At 53.8% G+C, this 20,078-nt stretch overlaps 1 protein-coding gene across 2 annotated transcripts in view; it reads right to left on the bottom strand.

Moving 5' to 3' along the window:
• Positions 1 to 20,078, bottom strand: part of NR5A2 (nuclear receptor subfamily 5 group A member 2) — an 82,441-nt gene that overhangs the window by 45,197 nt on the left and 17,166 nt on the right. For both annotated transcript variants that reach the window (XM_036277540.1, XM_036277539.1), the window contains one exon: positions 18,537 to 19,183. In XM_036277540.1, coding sequence (XP_036133433.1) covers positions 18,537 to 19,183 — 647 coding nt within the window. The remainder of the gene's footprint in view (positions 1 to 18,536; positions 19,184 to 20,078) is intronic.

Here is a 20,078-nt window from a genome sequence, read left to right as displayed (position 1 = left end):
AAGTCCCTGAAAGTAATTTTTCTGCCATATAGGAACCTCAGGACAGGAAACCTCTGTGCATTTAAAAGAGCACAAAACCTCTTCTGACGGTGGCCGGAGGCGTCTCTGGCTGCGAATACACGTGAAGAGGCTGATGATAATCTGTGGGCTCAAATTGTTTTTAGGGAAAAGGGCCTAGAGTGATGTACAGTGAGCCTGGCCTTTGTGTTGGGGTTTCTTCCCAAGACGACGGTATTTGTGCGTCTGTGACAGGGGCGGGGGAGTCCGACGTTTCGGTAGCTCTGGTACCTGGTCCTGTGAGCACATTTTAAGCTTCTCTATGAATTAATCTTTAATTGGCCCCGATAAGCCCATTTCTCTTCTAGTGTCCGTGAGTGGACACCCGTTTGCAATAGTCATGAAAATCCCAAACCACGATCACTCAAGGCCGCCCGGCTACCAAGACGCAGTCCAGTTCGTGTCTGACAGCGTTGAATTCCCCAGTCACATTATTAACAAAGTGAAATTGAAAAACTGCGTTATTAACACATGTACTAAGCAGGGCATGGCGTTCATTTCTCTGAATTCTCAAACTGTGCAAAACTCTCTCTCCTTGGAGAAGGAAATGCTGGACCCTACGCCCCCAAATGAAAAAGCTACTTTAAAAGTAAGTTATCCTAACATTCTACGATTTAAAACAAATAAAATAGGGTTCGCTCGCAGCCAAAAAAAAAAAAAAGAAGAAGAAGAAGAAGAATTCCTGGGTATGAATCACCGTTTACATTCTTTCCCATCCACAAACAATTTCGTTTGGGGAAATTGCCACATAGTATCGACAGTGACAACAAATGGCATTGTCCCGTGGACCATCTGTTTCCGACTCCCACACTGATACTGCGGGCGAGGATCTAGGAGCTCGTCGCTGCTCACAAGTAGCTGAGCCACAGAGGAACTGGAAATCACTGGTGCTCTGGTTTTATTATTGGAACACAGGAAAACTTTATCACGGTGCTGGGAAGTTCTGTATCTTTTAAAATATTGGAATCAGGGTCATGTTAGCACGTTGAGCCACACGGAAGGCTACTTCGGAAGAAGGGGAGGGGCCTGGTTTCTTGTCTGTTCTGTCCTTGGGCTGAGGTTCCCACTCGGCTGAAAACGATTGTGTTTTTCAAAGAGGTTATTGAGCAGACTTTCTTGATCCAATGGACAGGACTGGAGACCAAAGACATTCTAAGCCAAACATGACAAATAAACACTATTGTTTCTAATAATAATAATAAAAAAAAGAAATCAAACAGAACCAGAAGATCTTTTCTAGACACTTGTGTTTTTCTCAATTTACACTACCAGGCTCCTATTTCTCTGAAGCCCTGGCAACAGAGATCAGGGTCTCTGGACCACAGATCCTCACCTCGGTCTGAAACGGCAAAAGGAAGGACTGAAGAGGGGCCAGTGGAGCGGGGCAGGGGGGAGGTGGCCACGCACGCGGCTCGGGACGCCGGCCCTGCCCTTGACCCCTGGCTCTAAATCAGGCCCCGGTCAAGGGCACCGGGCAGCTTCCTGCTCTGCCCGACACCTTCCTTCCAACCAGAAAAGAGCACAATGGAAGTGAAAGGCGCTCGTACTGCTAATTCTAAATCGATGTCCACTCAGATCACGTGCCCACTTGACATGCATTTGCGTACTGCCAAGGCGGAGAGACTTCTTCTCTTATTCTGGGGTTAAAACTGGCATCACTTATACGCACGGACATTTGGGGGGTGGGGGGGGGCACTGCAGTTGCCATCTGAGGTGCCTGTGTTTTTTTAGTTTTTCTACAAAGACACCGGAAGCTACCGTGTAACACGTTTACCTTGTCTGATGTGGCCGTGGGACGCCCTCAAAAAACAGCTCGAATAAATCACGAAAAGAAATAATCACAGCACTGGCTGGCTGGCTGAACCTGGAAAATAATACAGTTCTCCAGGAGAGAGAGTCCTGGTCCTTGCGTGGCCTAGAAGATGCTCTCGCACCAGAATACACATATTGTTGGTGAAGAAGTCATTTATGTGTTTTAACAAGTGATCTTTTCACTAAATTTCACATCTTCCTAACTTCAGATCCCGAAAAAAATCACCCCAAACAGGACTGTTTTGACAATAATTACCACCTTTAGTACTTATGGAAAGACAGAGCCCAATTTGGGGAAGTTACTTCTTTTTTCTTCATTTGATGCCGGACTATGCTGATTAAAAACACAACACAACCGAAGTATGTGAGGTGAGCATTTCTCTCACCTTTAGTTTTACAGTCATCCTCAAACGACTACACTCCTAACTGTTATCAAAAAAGAAAAAAGTTAACACAGAGACCGTCAGAAATTAGAGGCTGGGATATATTCATGCCCTGGGACCCTTTGTTTGAAAATTGAGATTCAGCCCTGGCCCGTTTGGCTCAGCGGTTGGAGCATCAGCCTGCGGTACAGAGAAAAATGAGATGCGGTAGAAGCGTGTTCCGTGTTCTCTGGGACGACAGCGCGTATCGTCACTGGCATGATGCCTGCTGTTTACCTCCCTTTCCCCACGCCTCTGGCTCCCCACAGGGCCTCGTACAATTGGGGAGTCAGGCCTGGTTTAATCTGAGGCATCCTTCAAGACTGAATTGACCTGAATGCACCATCTCGTGTTCCCTGGTCCTGTACCCCCTCCCTGGACAGAGTAGCCCTGCCCTGGGTTCTCACCTGGGTATCAGGTATCTTCCCTACGACACATTCTTTGTAAATTGTAATTATGTGTTCACAAGTCCGTCCCCCCGGGTATTTGTATTTACTTTGTATCCCTACTGCTTCGCAGTGTGCCTGGAATATTGGGAGCTTAATGGATGTTTGCTACATGCATCCATCCGGAAAATGGGCTCAGGGATCTATAGGAAGCCCTGCCCCGAGTCACCGAGCTCCCTGGCAGCCCAGGTGAAAAGGGGACCTGACCCTTGGCCCGGACTGTGCGCTCCTCACCACACCCCGCTCTGCCTTCAGCGGCGTTAACGGCTCCTCTGTAAATACAATCTGCGAATAACCAAATAAGCTCACAAAGGGGCAATCATCGCTGACTTGAGTGAGGAAGTGGAGATAAAATTCTTCATCACACCTCGGGTCACCCAGAGGAAACATCGGCCAGCCCGTTTCACAAACATGTCAGTAAAAGAATTTCCTTGGCAAACAGACAGCATGGAAATGTCCTTTTTAAAAACCCATTAACCCCCTAAATTCATGAGCTTGCTAGAAACATTTCCTACGCGGTGGAATCCGGGCTCACCAAGACGCTCCCCCCTTTCTATTTCTGGGGCCTTCTTTTGTTCACGGAGCTAATAATAGTGTCAGAACTGGGGGGTTATTTATAGTCCCCAGAGCAGCCGACTCTGTGAACACGTTTCATTTATAGTTCCTGTGTTTTTTGTTACTTTACCTTTTTGGTAATTAAAAATGTTCCTCCAAGAATTTATTTAGTAACAGATCACCTGTAAATAGCTTTTCTTTTAATATATGAAAGCCTATATTTAGACTCAATAAAATATTTTGCTCCCACTTCCCATGGACTAAAAACAGATTTCAATGGGTGGGGGAATACAACGACCTGTGTTTTCTTTCCAAATTTTACACGAAACACGATTTGACCTTTAGATGTTTTGATGAAAAGAATCCCACTTTCCGAGGGTAGACCGTGCAGTCTCAAATCACTCAGATTTTTGTCTTTTCATACCGAGCGAGATTGCCATTATAGTTAATCCACAAGGAATGTATTAATCAACAGGCTATAAGTTAAAAATCTATGGGATTGCTTTAATATGGTTAGAAAATATAATATTTAAAAATGAGCCACGCCCCCTCCAACTGCTGCCTGAAATTCATGTCCCTACAAATGGACCCTTTGAAAACAGTGAGTTTTCTGATATAAGAATCATCCAAAATCAGAAAGATCCGCTTTGCTACATGTGCTTCTGCCTCGCCTGTGCCTTGACTGGGGATGGGTGAGTTGGACCCTATCGCTTTCCAAGTACTTCGCTGCGGAGCCAGCCCTACCAAGGGTGCATCCATCTTTCCCGCGTCTAAGATGACACCGAAATGCACACCTGTTAACCAGCACGCCGACCCCACGCAGCCCTTCGGTACCTGGCTGAGACTGTTCTAACCACCAAGCCAAGGGAGTCTGTGCATCTAGTTAAAAAACACCGATTTTTTCCAGACCTTTCCGCAAGCAAGATGCTGGCTCGGTTTCAGGACAGAGATGCTGAGTAAACCGACCATCCGCCCTGCTTTTCCTCACGACCCTCGAATCCACTAGAACGGAGATAATTAGATTTCTCGCCCCAAAGTCTATTGAGATAAATAGTCAGCCACTCATTAGAGTATTCCGTCTCCAAAGCGCTCTCTTAATAAAACCACGTTGTACTCCTCTGCTCGAAAACCGATCAAGCTGAGAGTCGGGAAAAGTGGGAGCAATTATGTAAACATTATTCTCCAACCCTCAATCTGGGGTCATTTCATAGCTCCGCGCTCCCCAGAGGCAGATGTGATGAACAATGGAGTCGGGCTCCATTGTTCTGTGTCATGTCAATGTGTTGTACCTACTGTTCTCTTCTAATAACACTGACGCTAAACAAACGCTCCTCACCCCTGAACCGCTTCTAAGACATCACGCCTGCGCGGCACACCGCTCTCAGGTGTCAGCGGATTGTTTAGATGTTGGGGTTCTCCCTGCCTCCTGCAACGAAATGAGTTGGGGCTCCACGCTGTGGAAAAACCGCAATTGCAAAAGCACGTGAAGTCATGTTTTCTGGGTACTGTTTCCCCTCTCTGAGGAACTCAGGTTTTTGTAAAATGTGCAAAAGAGAACAGGCATGTTTGCATTCTCCTTCCCCCAGAGCTTCCTAAATGGCATCAGCTTCAAGGTCCAGGAAGCTGGGACCCGTCTCTGTTGTAAGCAACCACTGACTTGGGCTAATAAGTAAACTGGCAACAAGGGGTTTCAGCCACAAGGTAACAAAGTAACATTTCTGCAACGCCTAGAGTAACGCAGAGCGGTGCTCAGCGGTGGGAGACGAGTCCTTGTGGAATACGGGAGATTTAAGCATCATCGCAGATAAAACACTCATTATTAGCAGAGTTATTGATTCTGGTCTGTATGACATGTTCATGCCCATCTATGATTTTGTAGATAAATCCCTGGATTTGTCTGTTAATCCAAACACCGCCCACAGCTCTGCATTGCGGGGAGCAGCACGGAGAAACCATAGCTCGGCTAGCCTGTTACCGTCGGAAACCAAGTGGGAAAAGTTCTTAAAAGGGCAACAAAGAGAACTAAGGGATTGGAGAGAAAGCTGAGAAAGAATATTTAAAATGCTAGCAATTTTATCCTCGTAAGAAGGAGTACGGAGAAAAAAAAATAACTGGGTCTTTGTCCGGGCACTGACTCAAACTTTGGGTCAAATTCTCTTATCGCATCTCTGCTAAAGAAAGAGATACTTTTAAAGGTAACATTCCACACCTTTAAACCCGGGGTCCAAAGTCCCTCTGTCCCTCCAGCTCAGAGCCGATCGTGGGGAGCCGGAGGCCTTGGCCACCCATGTCCCCCAGCGCCATCTGACCGAGGTTGCCACCTGGTCGACCTACCAGAACAGGGTCCAGTCTGAACCGGGCTCCTGGGTCCTAATTACAGAAGTACATTGAGATCCCTGTGGGACAGAATATTTCTGGGTTTTCATGTAGCTGCCACTCAGCAAGGAATCACATTGAAGGTTTGGACGAGGTGACGGGCAGCCCCATGTTCCCAGGGCATTGACACATGAGGGCAGGACGCACCCTGCAGAAGACGGGACGGAAGTTACAGGGGCGAGAATGTCTTTATGGCTCTTAAACCCCGAAACAAGCCCTGGCCGGTTTGGCTCAGTGGTTAGAGCGTCGGCCCGCGGACCAGCGTGTCCCGGGTTCGGTTCCCGCTAAGGGCATGTACCTGGGTTGCAGTTTGTCCCCGGCCCCGGTTGGGGTTGTGTGGGTGGCAACTAGTCGATGGGTCTCTCTCACATCGATGTTCCTCTCCCTCCCTCCCGCTCTATCTGAAGATAAATGCAAAAGTGTCCTCGGGTGAGGATAAAACAAAAACACAAACAAAAACCCTGAACGGGTTGCCGGGGACGTGGGGGTCCTGGCCTTTGAGGAGAGCTGGAGTCTATCTGCACAGGGCCGTGGAGCTGTGTTCTCTTGGATAAAAGTGGGCATCAGGATAAACTGGCCGCTCCCTACGGGGCATTTCAGGACAGTCCTGGCAACTGGGTCCCTCTGCTCGGGGAGCTTTGTAGGGTTAGCAGGCTTTGCTCCCAGACATCCCGTGTCCCATGCTCACAAAGGGCTCTCAGTGGCTCAAGCCAAAACCAAAGTCTTGCTTGTCCCTTCCTTCTATGTCAAAGCCTTTTTTTTTTTTAAGCAAATTCCGCTGGATTTATATCCACATCTACCCGGACGCACACACTGCTGCCATCTGCACGCCCGCCCTGGTCCCAGCCACGGAAATCTGTCTCCCCGCTCGCTTCCTTTCAACTCCCTCCCCACCTGCAGCCAGAGCGCCGCTTCTCATCAGGAGAGTCTGCCGGATCCCACCATCTCCCACCATCGCGCAAACCCGCCTCCGAGCTCCTGGGCCACGCGGACTGAACCCAGGCCCCTGCGCGGGACCTGGTCGGTCAGGGGCTGCTGCCCCCCCAGTCACCGCCTGTGAGCGCTGGCTTCCCGCAGGGCTCCGGCAGGTGCCACGCTAGCTTCCACCCCAGGGCCTTTGCTCTTGCTGTTTCTGCGTCTCCAGGTTCAGCAAAGCTGGTTCTTTCCTGCCATTGAGAGTCCAGGTCAAGGGTCAACTCCTCCTGTCTGTCTTCTGTGAATCCCGCTAACTGTTTGCCCTCCCCGTACCTTACTCCTTTGCTCTATCGATTCATAGTATTATATTATTATTATTATTATTAACATTTCCCTCCCACTAGAATGCGAGTCCTGGTGAAAGTGTTTCCCTTGTGGATCTCAGTCACTAGCGTCCCCTGTTCTAGACCAGGGCGGCTTTGTGGGCGTTTAGTTTACACACGTCGAGTGAATGGATGGATGATTCACCAGGTTGGGGGCTGACAGGTGCCCCTGCCATGAAGTCAACCTAGGAGCTGTTTGGTGTCCTCGAATCGATAGAGTGGAGTGAGAGACTGGTCTGACGGTAAAACAACACAAAACAAGACCTTATGGTACAAAAAAAAACACAAAACCCACACGTCCTACCAGACGCATCAGAAAGCATCGCCTTTGTTTAAATTAAACATGAAACAAGAACCAAGACCTCAAATACACACATCACGACTACCTGGCGTCCACCTGGGAGGAGAGTCCCTCTGGGGAGAAGACCCCAGGCTGGAAGACACTGCCCGATACTATCTGCGCAGCAATGGCCCGGTTCCGCGGTAGACACTGCAGTGAGCTTTGAGTTCAGTGTGGGGAGCAGGGAACTCGATACCCAGACCAGAGCCACGCAGTCGCACGGGGACACATGTGTGTCCAGCAGTCACCGAGGGACATTCCAGGCTCTGCGGTCCCTGTTCTCCACATCCCTTTGCCTGGAATAAACCCACCCAGACAGAACCACCTGAAGTTGGGTCCGAGACTGCTCGGCTTCCCACTCCTTACACACTCGCCCTGCAGCCACAGGACGAGCCCGGTTCCCCAGAACCGCCCACTCACCGGGCCCACACGCCCGCTCCCCCCACTGGCCTTCTGTCCCCTGTCCTGGGGCTGCCACCCCCAAACGGCTTGCCCTGCGTTCTGAGCAAACCTGTCTGCTTTCAGTCATCATTCGACTAAGGCCGTGCTTCTCGGGGGCGGGGGGGCTTGCTGTCCATGAGAATTAAATTGTAGTTTTCGTTCAAATACAACCTCAATCCCCACCGTGCCCACAGCTGGGATGTTCCCGAGTGGGGGTTGGCATTCAGTGCCAGGCGGTCGAGCTCGCCGAGGCCGGCGCTCTGGGCCCCGGCTCGTCCCGGGTGAGCAGGCCTTGGCTCAGGGACTCTCGCACAGTCGGAGCTCAGACGACGGATGGATGCCGCAGCAAAAGGTGAACGAATACACGAACGAGCCGCAGATCTGGCCCAACACGAGGTCCCAGCGGCTGGTACCTGCCAGAGATGCCCAGGGGCACTCGAGGGTGGGGCTCAGCTTGGGCGAAACATGCCAAACCTGGAGGAATGCAGGCATAATGTGCTTTGATCCTTTTAAGAAACTAAAACCTCCGGTGGACCCATGACTGGAGTGAAGTGACGTGTCCGAGGCAGCGACGTCGCATTGGTAGAACCGCGGTCTCCTTCTCGGGGGTCAAACAAACGCCCACGGAAACAGTCAGAGCCACACGCCCCGGTGTTCGGGTGCAAAGCGCCGGCCATCGCCCCAAAAGTGAGGGCCACAGTTTTCTCGGCCAAGAGCAGACGGGATGTCAGCAATGACATCGTTGTACCCAAGCATCATCTTTCCTCCTTAATTTACCTTCCAACAGGTGGAGAACCCCCCCCCCCAAAGCTGGAGCAAGAATCAATTAAAATCTGTAATAACGTGTTAACTAGCGAATACCGAGGTTCACGTCGGGGGGTGGGTTCAGGCCCCGAGTTTTCTGCGGCAGACCTGGTCTCTCATTCCGGGTGGAAGAAGACGCCGAGACCGCCTTTCGTCAGCTCAGGAGCGCAGCCCCCGGCCTTGGTGCCGGAGCAGGAACATCGAAGGCACTTCAAGCTGCCCCATTACACGGGGTCAGCCAGTCACAGCAACACACGGCTTTTCATCACCACAGGGAAACTTGCGAAGGCTTCTGGCACCAACACACCTAACCTGTGTCATTATTTTACAAGGGCAATGTAACATCTACTAAGGTTTTTGTTAATAAGGTGGTAAGCAAAGCCTCTAACGCAACTATGCAACTTTAGATCAAAAAGTGCAGCCCCAGCAGGGGGCGTGCGTGGCCCAGAGTGTCTGCGGGGATTTCAGGCAGAGTCGTCGGTGGTCACAGTGAAACAGCAGGTCCCAGAACGAGCCAGCGACTCGGAGAAAGTGTCTGAAAACCTGACAGACCCTTGGAACTTGGTGACGTCACACAGAGGGTCCGGCGGCGGCTCGCTGGGACCCGAGACCACTGCGTGCGCCTCTGCTTCCCAGCGAATGAATGTGTTCCTGCGCAAAGCCAGCAACACGGGGAAGATGCCCTTGGAAGCCCCCCCTGAGAACCTTTAGACGACCACGGAGAGGTTTTCTGTTATTTTATTTTATTTTTTTATCCTCACCCGAGGACATTTTTGCATTCATCCTCAGAGCATGGGGAAGGGGGAGAGAGAGAGAAACATCGATGTGAAAGGGACACATCGAGTGGCCGCCACCTACACGACCCAACCAGGGCCGGGGACAAACTGCAACCGAGGTACATGCCCTTAGCGGGAACCAAACCCGGGTCTCTCTGGACCACAGGCCGACGCTCTAACCGCTGAGCCACACCGGCCAGGGCACGAAGAAGTTTTGAATGTGGCTCGAAAGTGAAGATGAGACCTGTGCTCGTCTCCTTCACGATGGGGCCTTGGTCTCCCCCACTGTCCCCAGCGCCCCCTGTGTTTCATCCCCATAAAGATGTTTTCCGCCGAGATGGAATCATCATACCGTCCTCCAGGAAAAACATTCTGCAAACAGGCTGTCGATTCGCGAGGTGGCTGCTCTGGGCTTTGAAACCAATGCTGTGCACCAGGGACAACAGGCCAATGTCAGAGGCGCCCCCAGAGGGAAGAGCAGAGCCCACGCCCCTCCAGGGCCTGGGCTGAGGCCACACTCCGCGGTCGAAGCGCCCCCACTGCCCGGGGACCGGCAGACCAGACCTGCTGGCCGCTCCCCGTCTTCAGCGTGAAGGAAGATTCCGACGGGTTAGACGGCGGATCGAGTTCCACTGTCAGGCTCATCCCGAATGCTGTGCAACCCCAGTGACATCTCTGAGCGCTCGAGGGAGCCTGGTTCCCTTCCGTTTTCTGAGGGAGGGACAGCCCCAGTGCCCAGGTGCCCCGTTCCTCTAAGTCCTGGGGTTCAGGGAATGCCACGGGTGAAGACGGGAGCCCGAGGCTGGGAACGTGGTGGCCAGGGAGCAAGTCCAAAGAGAAGAGAGACCTGGAGACCCCCGTGGGATGTGTGGAGCGGTGGACCCCGACTGAACCGCCTGCTGTGCACAGACCCCCCCATGGGGGCTGGAGAAGGAGGATCTTAGCACCTTTGCACGGGGGTTACGTGGGGCCCGCGCACGGTCGCCCTGCTGAGCCCACAGCCTCTGAATCACTTCTTGTTCTGGCTCCTTGTGGCTGCCGTGACATCCCCACGGAAAAGGCCACGGTGCGGCCTCACCTGCACGCTGGACGGAGCAGACGGGTTCTCCCTTCTGTCCGCAAGCTCAGCCCATGCCTAGGGCCCACCGCCCCCCGTTCCTCTCGCCGTCGCCACCCGTGCTCAGACTGGGCTGCTCTCCAAGCCCCGGCACATCTCACGGTGGGGAGAAGGCAGGTGCGGCCCAGGACAGGGGTGGGGAACCTGCAGATGCTGCACCCGCCGTGCTGCGGAAGCCCGGGGCGCAGGGAGGGGAGGAAGCAAGTGGAGGAAGCAAAGAGAAAGGAAGTCTGGACAGACAGACAGGGGAGGTGGAGGGGCAGGGAGCGGAGAAAAAGAAAACGAGACAGAGGGTCAGAGTGTCTTCAGAGGTGACATGCCGCCGGCTGTGCCCGTTCTCAGGAGGACACAGAAGAGCAGAGGGAATTAGGTTCGAAGGGTCGATGGTTAAAGCCCCGGCTGCGGGCACAGGGGATGGAGTGTCTTCTTCCCGAGCGTGGGTGGCGGTCTCGGGTTAGAGAGGAATGCCTTCCACGTGAAGAGCAGTTTAAACACCCCATTTCTATGCAGCCGTTCTGCACATGGACGCCGAGACCTCAGACCTCCCCGATCTGCTTCCCAGGAGGTAGGAGAGCAAGTCAGGGCGAGATCACTCCTCACTCCCCCGGAGAGGACCAGGCCCCCTTGACAGTCCTTCCGAAGCGTGCGGGGGAGGGGTCACCTGAGTCGTGTGTATATATGTATATATTTGTATCCATTCCTTGACTCTGTGTCACAGCAGATGCCCTGCACAGAAGGACCCCAGGGGGCTCCACACCCCCAACACTGAGGAGCGCACACGGGCAGACTTTCCGTAAGATCTGGGGTGATCTGTGCGCCCCACTTATTCCCAGCACACAGGCACCAAGTGCCCCTAAGTGACAACCAGGTGGCCGCTCTACTGCCGTGGCAGCCGCGTGCGGGCCTGGGGGAGGGCGGAGACTCGCCAGGTGTTCCCAGGCTGCGGACCCCAGCGCCCCCCCACTCTGCGTCCCCACTTACAGCTGGCTTCGCCAACGAAGGCCCCGGGCAGCCTCTGCCCAAGGCCACACCGCCGAGCCCGTCCGGAGGCAGCTGCGCGGTAGTTCCCGCGAGGGCCGCCTCCGGTTACGGAAAGAATGTGACTTCCTCGCGCCAGTTTGCAACGACCTGCTTGCAGGGTCAGGTCGCAGGGCCTGAAGACCGGCTGCAAAGGGGTGCGGGGGGCGGCGCCCACGCCCACGCCCACGCCCACGCGTGGCGTGGGGACGGGCAGCGTCACCAGGTCAGCGAGCGGCCTGGGGCGGGTTGGTACCCGTCTCTGGGCCTCAGGACGGTTCTGCTCTGTGCGCCGGCGTCACGGGGCCTGCTGCCCAGGGACTCGCCGGCATTAAATGAGAACCATGGAAAGCGCCTAACAATCGTCTGACTCATAGCGAAACGGCTGTGCGGCGGCTATTATTATCCTCCATTGTCTCCACTCTGGAGTCGGGAAGATGGAAGGTGTTTTCTGTTGACCTCAACCCTCACCCATTAAAGTGACTCCCAGCCTTGGGGGTAGATCACATCCTGACGCCCCCCCACGCCCCGCCCCCAAGCTTTCTCCTCCCCACTCCTGACCTCAAACTGATTCTGGTGCCTTGGTGAATTCTGCTGGTACTAACAGATCATTTGACTAAAAGGACTGATTTGGTTAACCAGTTAGCAAACTTTTACCAATCTCGGGTCAACGCACAGGGTGTCTCTGCAGGCCACTGCAACCTGAGCGGGGAAGGAATGATGGACGTGTCCCCTTCGAAGAACTTGTTTGGTAGCAATGGTCCAAGGCGACCACTCCCACCTGAGCTCACTCCACAGGGCTGCCCCAGGACCGACCAGCAGATGACCTGTGAGCACCCGGCACACCTTCCTTCTCACCCCTTTGCCTCAGACCTCGGGCAGAGCAGGGAAAACAACTCTCTGTTCCTATCGAGACACCTGACAGCGGCCAGGCCAGTTAAACTGGGGGTGTGGGTGTGGCTGGCCCCAGGCTAGGCTCTCCCCATGACTCTGGGAGATGACAAGTAGCTTCCTAGGAGCAGAAAGTTTATGGGACCATGAACAGCAAGCCCAGCGCGAAGGTGCGGTCGCAACCAACACTCCTGCTGGACAGCCGGGCTTCCCAGGGAGGACGTGTCCACATGCACCCCGCCAGCATGGCCGAGCCAACCCCAGCCCAGGAGCGAGTCTCCCTGCATCTGCAGGGGGCACAGGTATGCTCCCCGAATGGAGTGAACGGAATACCATAGAGAAGGAATGCTCTCCCAGCCCAGTGGCTTGGGCCTGATGGACTTGCCCATCACCGTAAAGACAGCGGGAGGGACACGCAGGCGCAGCCGGGTGGCCACTTGACCTGGCCACCAAAGAGCTGGCCACCTGCAGCTGGCCACCCGACCAGGAAGTGCCCGAGAGCCGAGTCATGCAGTGGGCAGTGGGCAAGAAGCTACACTCATGGATTCAAAGTCAACAACAGACACGTGTGCACCGAGCAGGCTAGAACCATGGGGATTCTCAACACGACCCACCAGACCAGGGGCCTGCGTCAGGGCTGCCTGGCGGGAATCCCAGGAGCAGAGGATCGACACCTGAAGACCCGAGGGACCAGGTCAAACCTGCCATTCCAACGTTGTCTCCAAACCCACAAAGACACGAACGTCCATGCCCACCTCCGGGGAAGGGAAGCCAGGTCCTCGTGTCCTTGCGGGGTGGGCTGGGTGTTCTTACTGGGGGGCGCGTTGGTGAGATGGTAACAGTGTTTCACTTGCCTCCTCTCCCCTCGAGTGGAAGTCACTTTCAAGTGCATTTCCTGCTTCTCACCTCCTTCCTGGAGTTACCCCTTCGCATCCGGAGAATCGAGCGCACAGCACAGTGACGGTGACTCTGGGTTGTCACATGAGCACGTGGGGTGGCTGGGGTTGGGCTCCCGCTGCTGGACCCCGGTTCTCAGGCAGAGGGAGAAGCAGGACGGGGTGGCGTGGGGACCCTGTGCAAACACCTTCCCCACACGGCCAACGCTGCCGGCTAAAGGACGGAGCCTACAGCTCGGGCAGACCCATGAAGTCCCAGGCTGTAGACCTGCTGGCTCAGGGGAACTACAGCTTGGAAAAGGGATCTAGAACATTCTGAAACAATCGACGAGACTCCGCGAGGACAGCCCCTGGAGCGGAGCAGGACGGAAGAGCTGACAGGTCGGGCGAGCTGGACGCTGCCGGCCGGCGTCTCAGGCCGCTTCTCGCGGAAGCTCGGCCAGTTCCGACAGGATCCATTCCTCCTCGGATCCGAATCCTTCGCGGCGGCCAAGTTCTCGCGGTTCCCAGAATCCTCTGAGGACATCTGGTCTCGTCAGAACATCAAATGATGCTGCTGGTTCATTAGTCGTCAAGAGCGTGTTTGTGGGGGATGCGGGCCAGACGGTGAAAAATCACGGGGTGGGGAGGGGGCACCAGCTTCTTGACTCGGACAGACAGCTTTGAGCAGTGGGCGGAGGTCTCCCATTTGCTCTCCATTTCCAAAAAAAACAAAACAAAAAAAAACCAAGGAAGAAGGCAAGAGTGTAAGCAGTTGTCAGACAGATTCAGGTTTAAGGTCAGGAGGCGCTAGGAAGGCATCGCATTCAACGACTATTGAAGCTTCCCTGACCTTTTATAACTCGCTGCTCGTCCATCACCAGGTGGCCCTCGGTGTTCTCTTTCTGCCTATTTCCACCCACGTGTATAACCCGGCCCACAGGGTGCTGAACCCGAACCTTCCAGGCAGCAAGCTGTGGGCAGAGGGTGAGGCGCGGAGACCCCTGGAGGTCAGGACTCGGGGGCTGGCGGGGAGACCCAGTCTCTGAACGATCCCCCGGCGGCCGGAAAGAATTATTGCAGCTTCTAAAGTGACCCCTGTGCTCCCCGGGGGTCGTCTGGGCTCAGAGAAAACCTGTCTCGCTGACGACTAGTGACTTGGCGATGGATGTGGGGATGGACTTCTGAAGCCAGACACCTGCTTCTGCATCCCTGCCGAGGCTGCATTTCTGGGTCAAAGGTTACACTGTGTGTGTGTGTGTGTGTGTGTGTGTGCGTGTGTGCGCGCTAGGGGTGGGGTGAGGATGGGGGGGCCTCACAAAAGTGCTGCCCTTTGGACCTCAGTCTACCAGTCCCCACGCAGTCCCTCAGCAGCTGTAAATACTGAGCAAGTCACACCCCTCTTTGCCTCAGTTCTTCAAACGAGAAGGGGGAGGGAGAGTCCAGGGGCCTCCCCATCGCTCCCAGCTCCGAGAACCCCTGCCTCCGGGGCCGGGGGGTCTGGCGCCCCGGGTGGGGTTGAGAAGGCTGCTAGGTGCAGAGTGTCTGTCTGTCCTGTCTTCCTGCTGCCATCAGGGCTGCAGATCCGAATCAGCCTCCCAGGTGGGGGGAAGCGGGGCAGCTCCCGGGGCCTGTCTCCTTCCCCCCACTTCCCCCCACTTCCCACTCTGAACCTGCGCTTGGTCCCTGAGCACCTGCTCTTTTCTTTCTTTGTGCTATTTCACGAGCTGCGTCTGGGAGCGATGGATTCTTTCTCATTCCAATGTTTTGAACAGGAACTAGAATATCTCTTTTGCACCCTGTAAACACGTAGAAACACAAACCAACCCCCAAGTTTCCCCGGGCCAGAGTGAAATGGACAGTGTCCCGCGTACGCAGCAGAGAAAGCCGCGTGTCTAGCCAGAGGAGCGAGGGGTCACTTGCAAACTTGCCTCATTAACCCATCCCTCTCCAGGAGCAAATGGGGGGCTTTTCATCTCAGGGTGCACAGTCCTAAGCGATCACCCCTGTAAGTGTATTTCTTGGGGGCTAATTTGCTGTGAAGTCAGAAGAAAAAGACAACTGTTGACAGGGAAGTGTTCATCTCCCTTTACGATATTTAAAAATCACACCTTTTGTGGCCATGCAGGGTAAGGACGGGGTTGCAGGGTCTCTGAGGCCAGCCAGGAGGAGGTGGCCTTTTCCAGCTGTGCCCATGGGTAGGCCACGCCCAGGGGATGGCCGTCCACCGCCAGGGGCGGAGCTTTGGGGGCTGCAGGTCCTGCCCCATCAGTGAGTGGCCAAATCAATTTAGACCAGAAATTTTTTAAAGACATGAAACAGCCCTGGCCGGTTTGGCTCAGCAGTCAGAGCATCGGCCCATGGACCAGAGAGACCCGGGTTCAGTTCCCGCGGAGGGCGTGTACCTCGGTTGCAGTTTGTCCCCGGCCCTGGTAGGGTCATGCGGGTGGCAGCCAGTTGATGTGTCTCCCATCGATATTTCTCTCTCTCTCCCTCCCACTCTATCTGAAGATAAATGCAAAAAAAAAAGTCCTCGGGTGAGGATAAAGCACAAAGACATGAAATAAATTAGATGGAAGCGGGACAGACTAGAAAGCATCCCCGCGCCCGGCACAGAGAAGGCCGTGTACTGTGCCGTGAAGCCGGTTCAGCGTGTGCGTGTGCTGACGTGCTAGGCTCGCCAGGTTTCACGGACACACGCACTCCCACGGCAGGTGGTGGTTAACGCGATCTGAAAGGCACGGCCTCGGAGGAGCCCGCCGGCATGCCCACGCGGGTGCCAGCTGCGGACGCCGGGCTCCGCTGGCCGACAGAGTAACCACAGCCGGGGACGGCATTCCTCCAGGGAGCGTCGCCTGCGGCTCTATTGAAACCGTCCCTAAGTCATTCTGAATTCCGCGTCTCCGCCTCTGAAAACTCCCTCAGTTGAATCACTTCTTTCAAGGGGAGCCCAAGGCACAGGAGGTCAACTCTGTCTCTCTTTCCGGGGGCACCGCCGCCCAGCCCCAGTGGTCTGGAGCTCCCTTTGCCTTTTCCCATCTCAGGGGAGCCTGATACATGTGCTACTCGGTGTACACGATAAACGAGGCTTGACTATGCCCCTTCCTGAAGGGACTTATATGTTGGCCAAATACCCCCATGCTTGGTAGAAGAATCTCACCAGCTGTAGCCGCGGGGAAGGAGAGCGATCCGGGGAGAACGAGTGTGTCCCCTGCATCCTGCCGTCCCCCCTGTGGCCCCGGTATATTCCCTTTACGACCGTCCCCTTTGTACATAAAAACAAGATGCGTGGCTTCTTTCCCCGTAGATTTGTGCGCTACAACTTCGGTGTCTTTATTTTTTTAAAGGGTATTTACAAAACTGTCTCCTCCTAAAATCCTTGAGAGGAAACAGTTTGTCTTCCTCAGCTCTGCATTGATCGAATGCCCAGCTTCCTGCCTGGTGGCCTGGGGGTGCTCTGGGGTCCTGGCTGTTTGTTACACAGTGATACTCCTCCGCACACGTGGCAACATTGTTTCTCCACCCGGCTCTCCTGAGTATAAGAGTATTTTTGTAAAGCCTCCACACACCAGTGACAGAACAGCAACAGTTTCGTGAGCGCACCCCTTTGTTAAGTCTATACTACATGCCAGGCTGCCCGTACCCGGCGCTCGGCCCGCCGGTCTGTCTATTCCTTGCAAAGCCTCCTCAGTAGAAGTATCGCTGCTCCCTCCATACGCCAGCCCTAAACACCACACACACAATCTCCCAGATTAATCTCCCAGGGAGACCCACAACCTGCCCAGGCACACAGCTGCTCATGGCCAGGGTGTCATCCAAATCCAGCCCAGGTGGCTGCAAAGCTGAGGCTCCCCGGCGCCCCATTTCCTAGCCCTCCAGTGGTATCTAAAGTGGTCATTTTCATTTTCATTTTCAAAGGCGTCACCTGTCTGTCCTGGTAACGACAGAGTTGTAAACGTGAGAACCCCAGACAAGTTTCCTTTGCGATGAGCACGCCCTGACTCGCATGGATGCTCACACGCTCAGACCACCTCTGGCCTGAGGGTGCCAACTGGTGCCCTCTGCTTGCCCTGCGCTGCCCAATGTCCCACCTCCGGTCCCCTTCAAACTAGCACAAGAGGCCTGGAGAGTGGAGGGCCGGGTGCACCACCGTCCCTGCTGGGGGCTGCTGGGGCGCCGCCAACCTCTCGGGTGGGTTCAGACGACTCCTCCCACGTGGGGACCTTGGAGCTGAATGAGGACTATTCCCACTTCCACGAGGCGGAGTCCCTAGTCCTTCTACACAGACCGTGTTGAACAGAAACCCTCAAACCAAGAAGCCTCCCCAGCTGTGTCCAAGGTGATTCGAGACCACGGGTATTAGGCAGGCGCCCCCGCCCCGCTCCCGCCCCCGCCGCCCCATGCCGGGAAAGCGAAGACATTGGTTTTGTAGCAGATATTTAGAAATCAAAGCCAGAATCACTTTTGCTTTTAAAATGGAGAATGAAAAACCACAGGCTGCCCAGTGGGTGCAGTCACCACCGTGCGAGTCCCAGCGTCTAGAGAACTTTCCCATATTAATTCAGTCTTCAGTTTCAGGAAATAAAATAATTATGTAGTTAAACAGAGATCCTTATGCAAACAAGCACTGTGTTTACAATGTACCAATCCATTAACATCAATGACAGACGCAGGTTATGAGACGGAAAAACGCTAGCTGGGCGCACCGGCCGGCCGCCCCTCGAGGACAGCAGGCCACTCAGCAGGGTCTGCCCCCGGGCAAAGCCCTGCCAACCTCCAGTCAAGGTAAACAGGCGGTAAGTACCCACCGGACACCACTCACCAGTGGTGGTACCTGCATTCTTTAGGGTCTACACGACTGGAGGTTGGCATTTTTTCCTTTTCAAATGGCTCCATTATAAGACAGCTCTCGACGGGGCAATTTTTAAACAAGTTTTCTAGGCGCGGTTTGACATTGCCTTACGTTGTCTAGCCACAAACCATCTGAGTGAAAGGGAATCAAAAAGACGTTCTACGTTTCAGGAGAAAATAACCCCACCTGTCTCCTATCTTGTACGCTGAATGCCATCCCCACAAATGAAGAGCGACAGGGAACGAAGCCCCGTAATGTTAAGCTGCACTGGCCCCGAGCCAAGGCCATTGAGTCTTCCCCTCTGTCAATCCTACCAAGAAGGCCGGCAATGCAACGCAACGCAACGCAACGCAACGTAACGCAACACACTGTGTGTTCCCCCAGGGACGCGTCAATCAGGAAGAGTTCGGTCTCTCTAGAGATGCAAAGGCTTTGTAAGTGGTAAGAGCTGACGTACCTTCAGTTCCCGGAAGAAGATGCTACTCCTGGCCCACTCGACGATGGAGAAGAGGGTCTGGTCTGCCATTTTGCACATCAGCCCAAAGGTGCTCAGCTTCTCGTGTTTGCTCCGGTTGGCTTGTTCTTGTTGCAAATAGGCCATGATTTTGGCTTGGACTTGAGGCTCGTCTGGCTCACACTTCAAAAGTTCCAGGATCAGATGCGGGATGCTTGCTGGGGAGCTCGTCTGGTAGCTGTCCATGTAGGAATAGCCCATGATGGACTCGGGCGAGCTGGTGTAGGGGTCCGGGTACTCGGACTTGATGGCCCGGCTCGGAAAGTGGCTGTAGGCTTGGTAACCTTGCAGACTGCCGTGGGGGGGCATTGTCATGCTGATGGGGGATGTTACAAAGGGACTTCGGTCATAGTCTGTGGGAGGCAAGGCAGCATGGTTCAGAGGTAGGCCTTTGGAGGCAGAATGGATGTTCTGAATCGCGGAGGAGATGCTCAGCTCGGACGGCATCGCTTGGATCACCTGAGACATGGCTTCTAGCTTCAGTCCGTTCGCTCGAATGAGGGCTTTTTTCTGCTGTTTCAGGGCCCGGTCTCTCTTGTACATTGGCCCAAATTTATTCCTTCCTCCACGCATTCGGTCAGCCCTTACCGCTGTCGCGGGGGAGGAAAGGAAAGTCAGGGTATAAATAAGATGTAAGTTATTAGCATTCCCCAGATCGCCAGCGATTTATTAATGCTGCAAACTGACCAGAAGTGGTGTGTGGGGTTGTTTTCTCTGCCACTGTCCTCAAAAACTCCCCCCAAAAGCCCTGTCCTCATTATTCATAAATTGTTTCCTCCGAATGTGTTTATCATCAAAAAAGTATTTTGGAAGGACCGATTAGCTCTTCTGTGGACCCTAGAGACTTCCTCATTGTTGCCACACAGAGGATACTTTGTATCGCTCGAAAGAGTGTCAGTTTTTCTACCGAGTACTGGTTTCTATTTTGCCAGTTACATTGTTGCTCTCTGTATGGAAACCCGCCCTGTTGAGAGGAACAAAAATTCCAAATAACCCATTTCTAGATTAAATTGTGACTACTTTCTCTTAGAACATCTTCTTCCTTCAAAGCCATGCTGGCTAACTTGGAGCAAAAGGGCAGAAAGGTACTTTCCTTAGAAAATACATTTCACCTGGACTTGATAAAAGTATAGCAGCTCACCACCGGTCATTGTTTTTAATTTTAGCAAAATTGGACAGAATTAAAGCAAATTCATTTCAGATGCCGTTAAGACAATCCCCTGCCCCAGGGCTGGGTGGAGTCTGGGGCCCGGTCTAATAAGTTAGCTGTTCTCTCCAAGCCCGTAGTGGCCAATGGCAATTGGGTAGAAGCCAAGAGCTTCTGACAGCTCGGGCCATGTGGCCATGGCTGGAGGTTGGATTTTTTTGAGCTTTTTATCATAGGATTAGTACAGCATTAAAAATGTATGGTGAATACTAGGTATACAAGACAATAGAGTTTTTCATGTGGATGAAAATTTACTGAATATTTAATTGTTTTACCCC

The sequence above is a fragment of the Molossus molossus genome, unplaced genomic scaffold, assembly GCF_014108415.1.
Source record: "Molossus molossus isolate mMolMol1 unplaced genomic scaffold, mMolMol1.p scaffold_m16_p_23, whole genome shotgun sequence".
In the NCBI taxonomy this organism is placed as follows: Eukaryota; Metazoa; Chordata; class Mammalia; order Chiroptera; family Molossidae; genus Molossus; species Molossus molossus.
The sequence above is the reverse complement of the archived record's forward strand: the minus strand, read 5'-3'. Positions and strand labels throughout refer to the sequence as shown.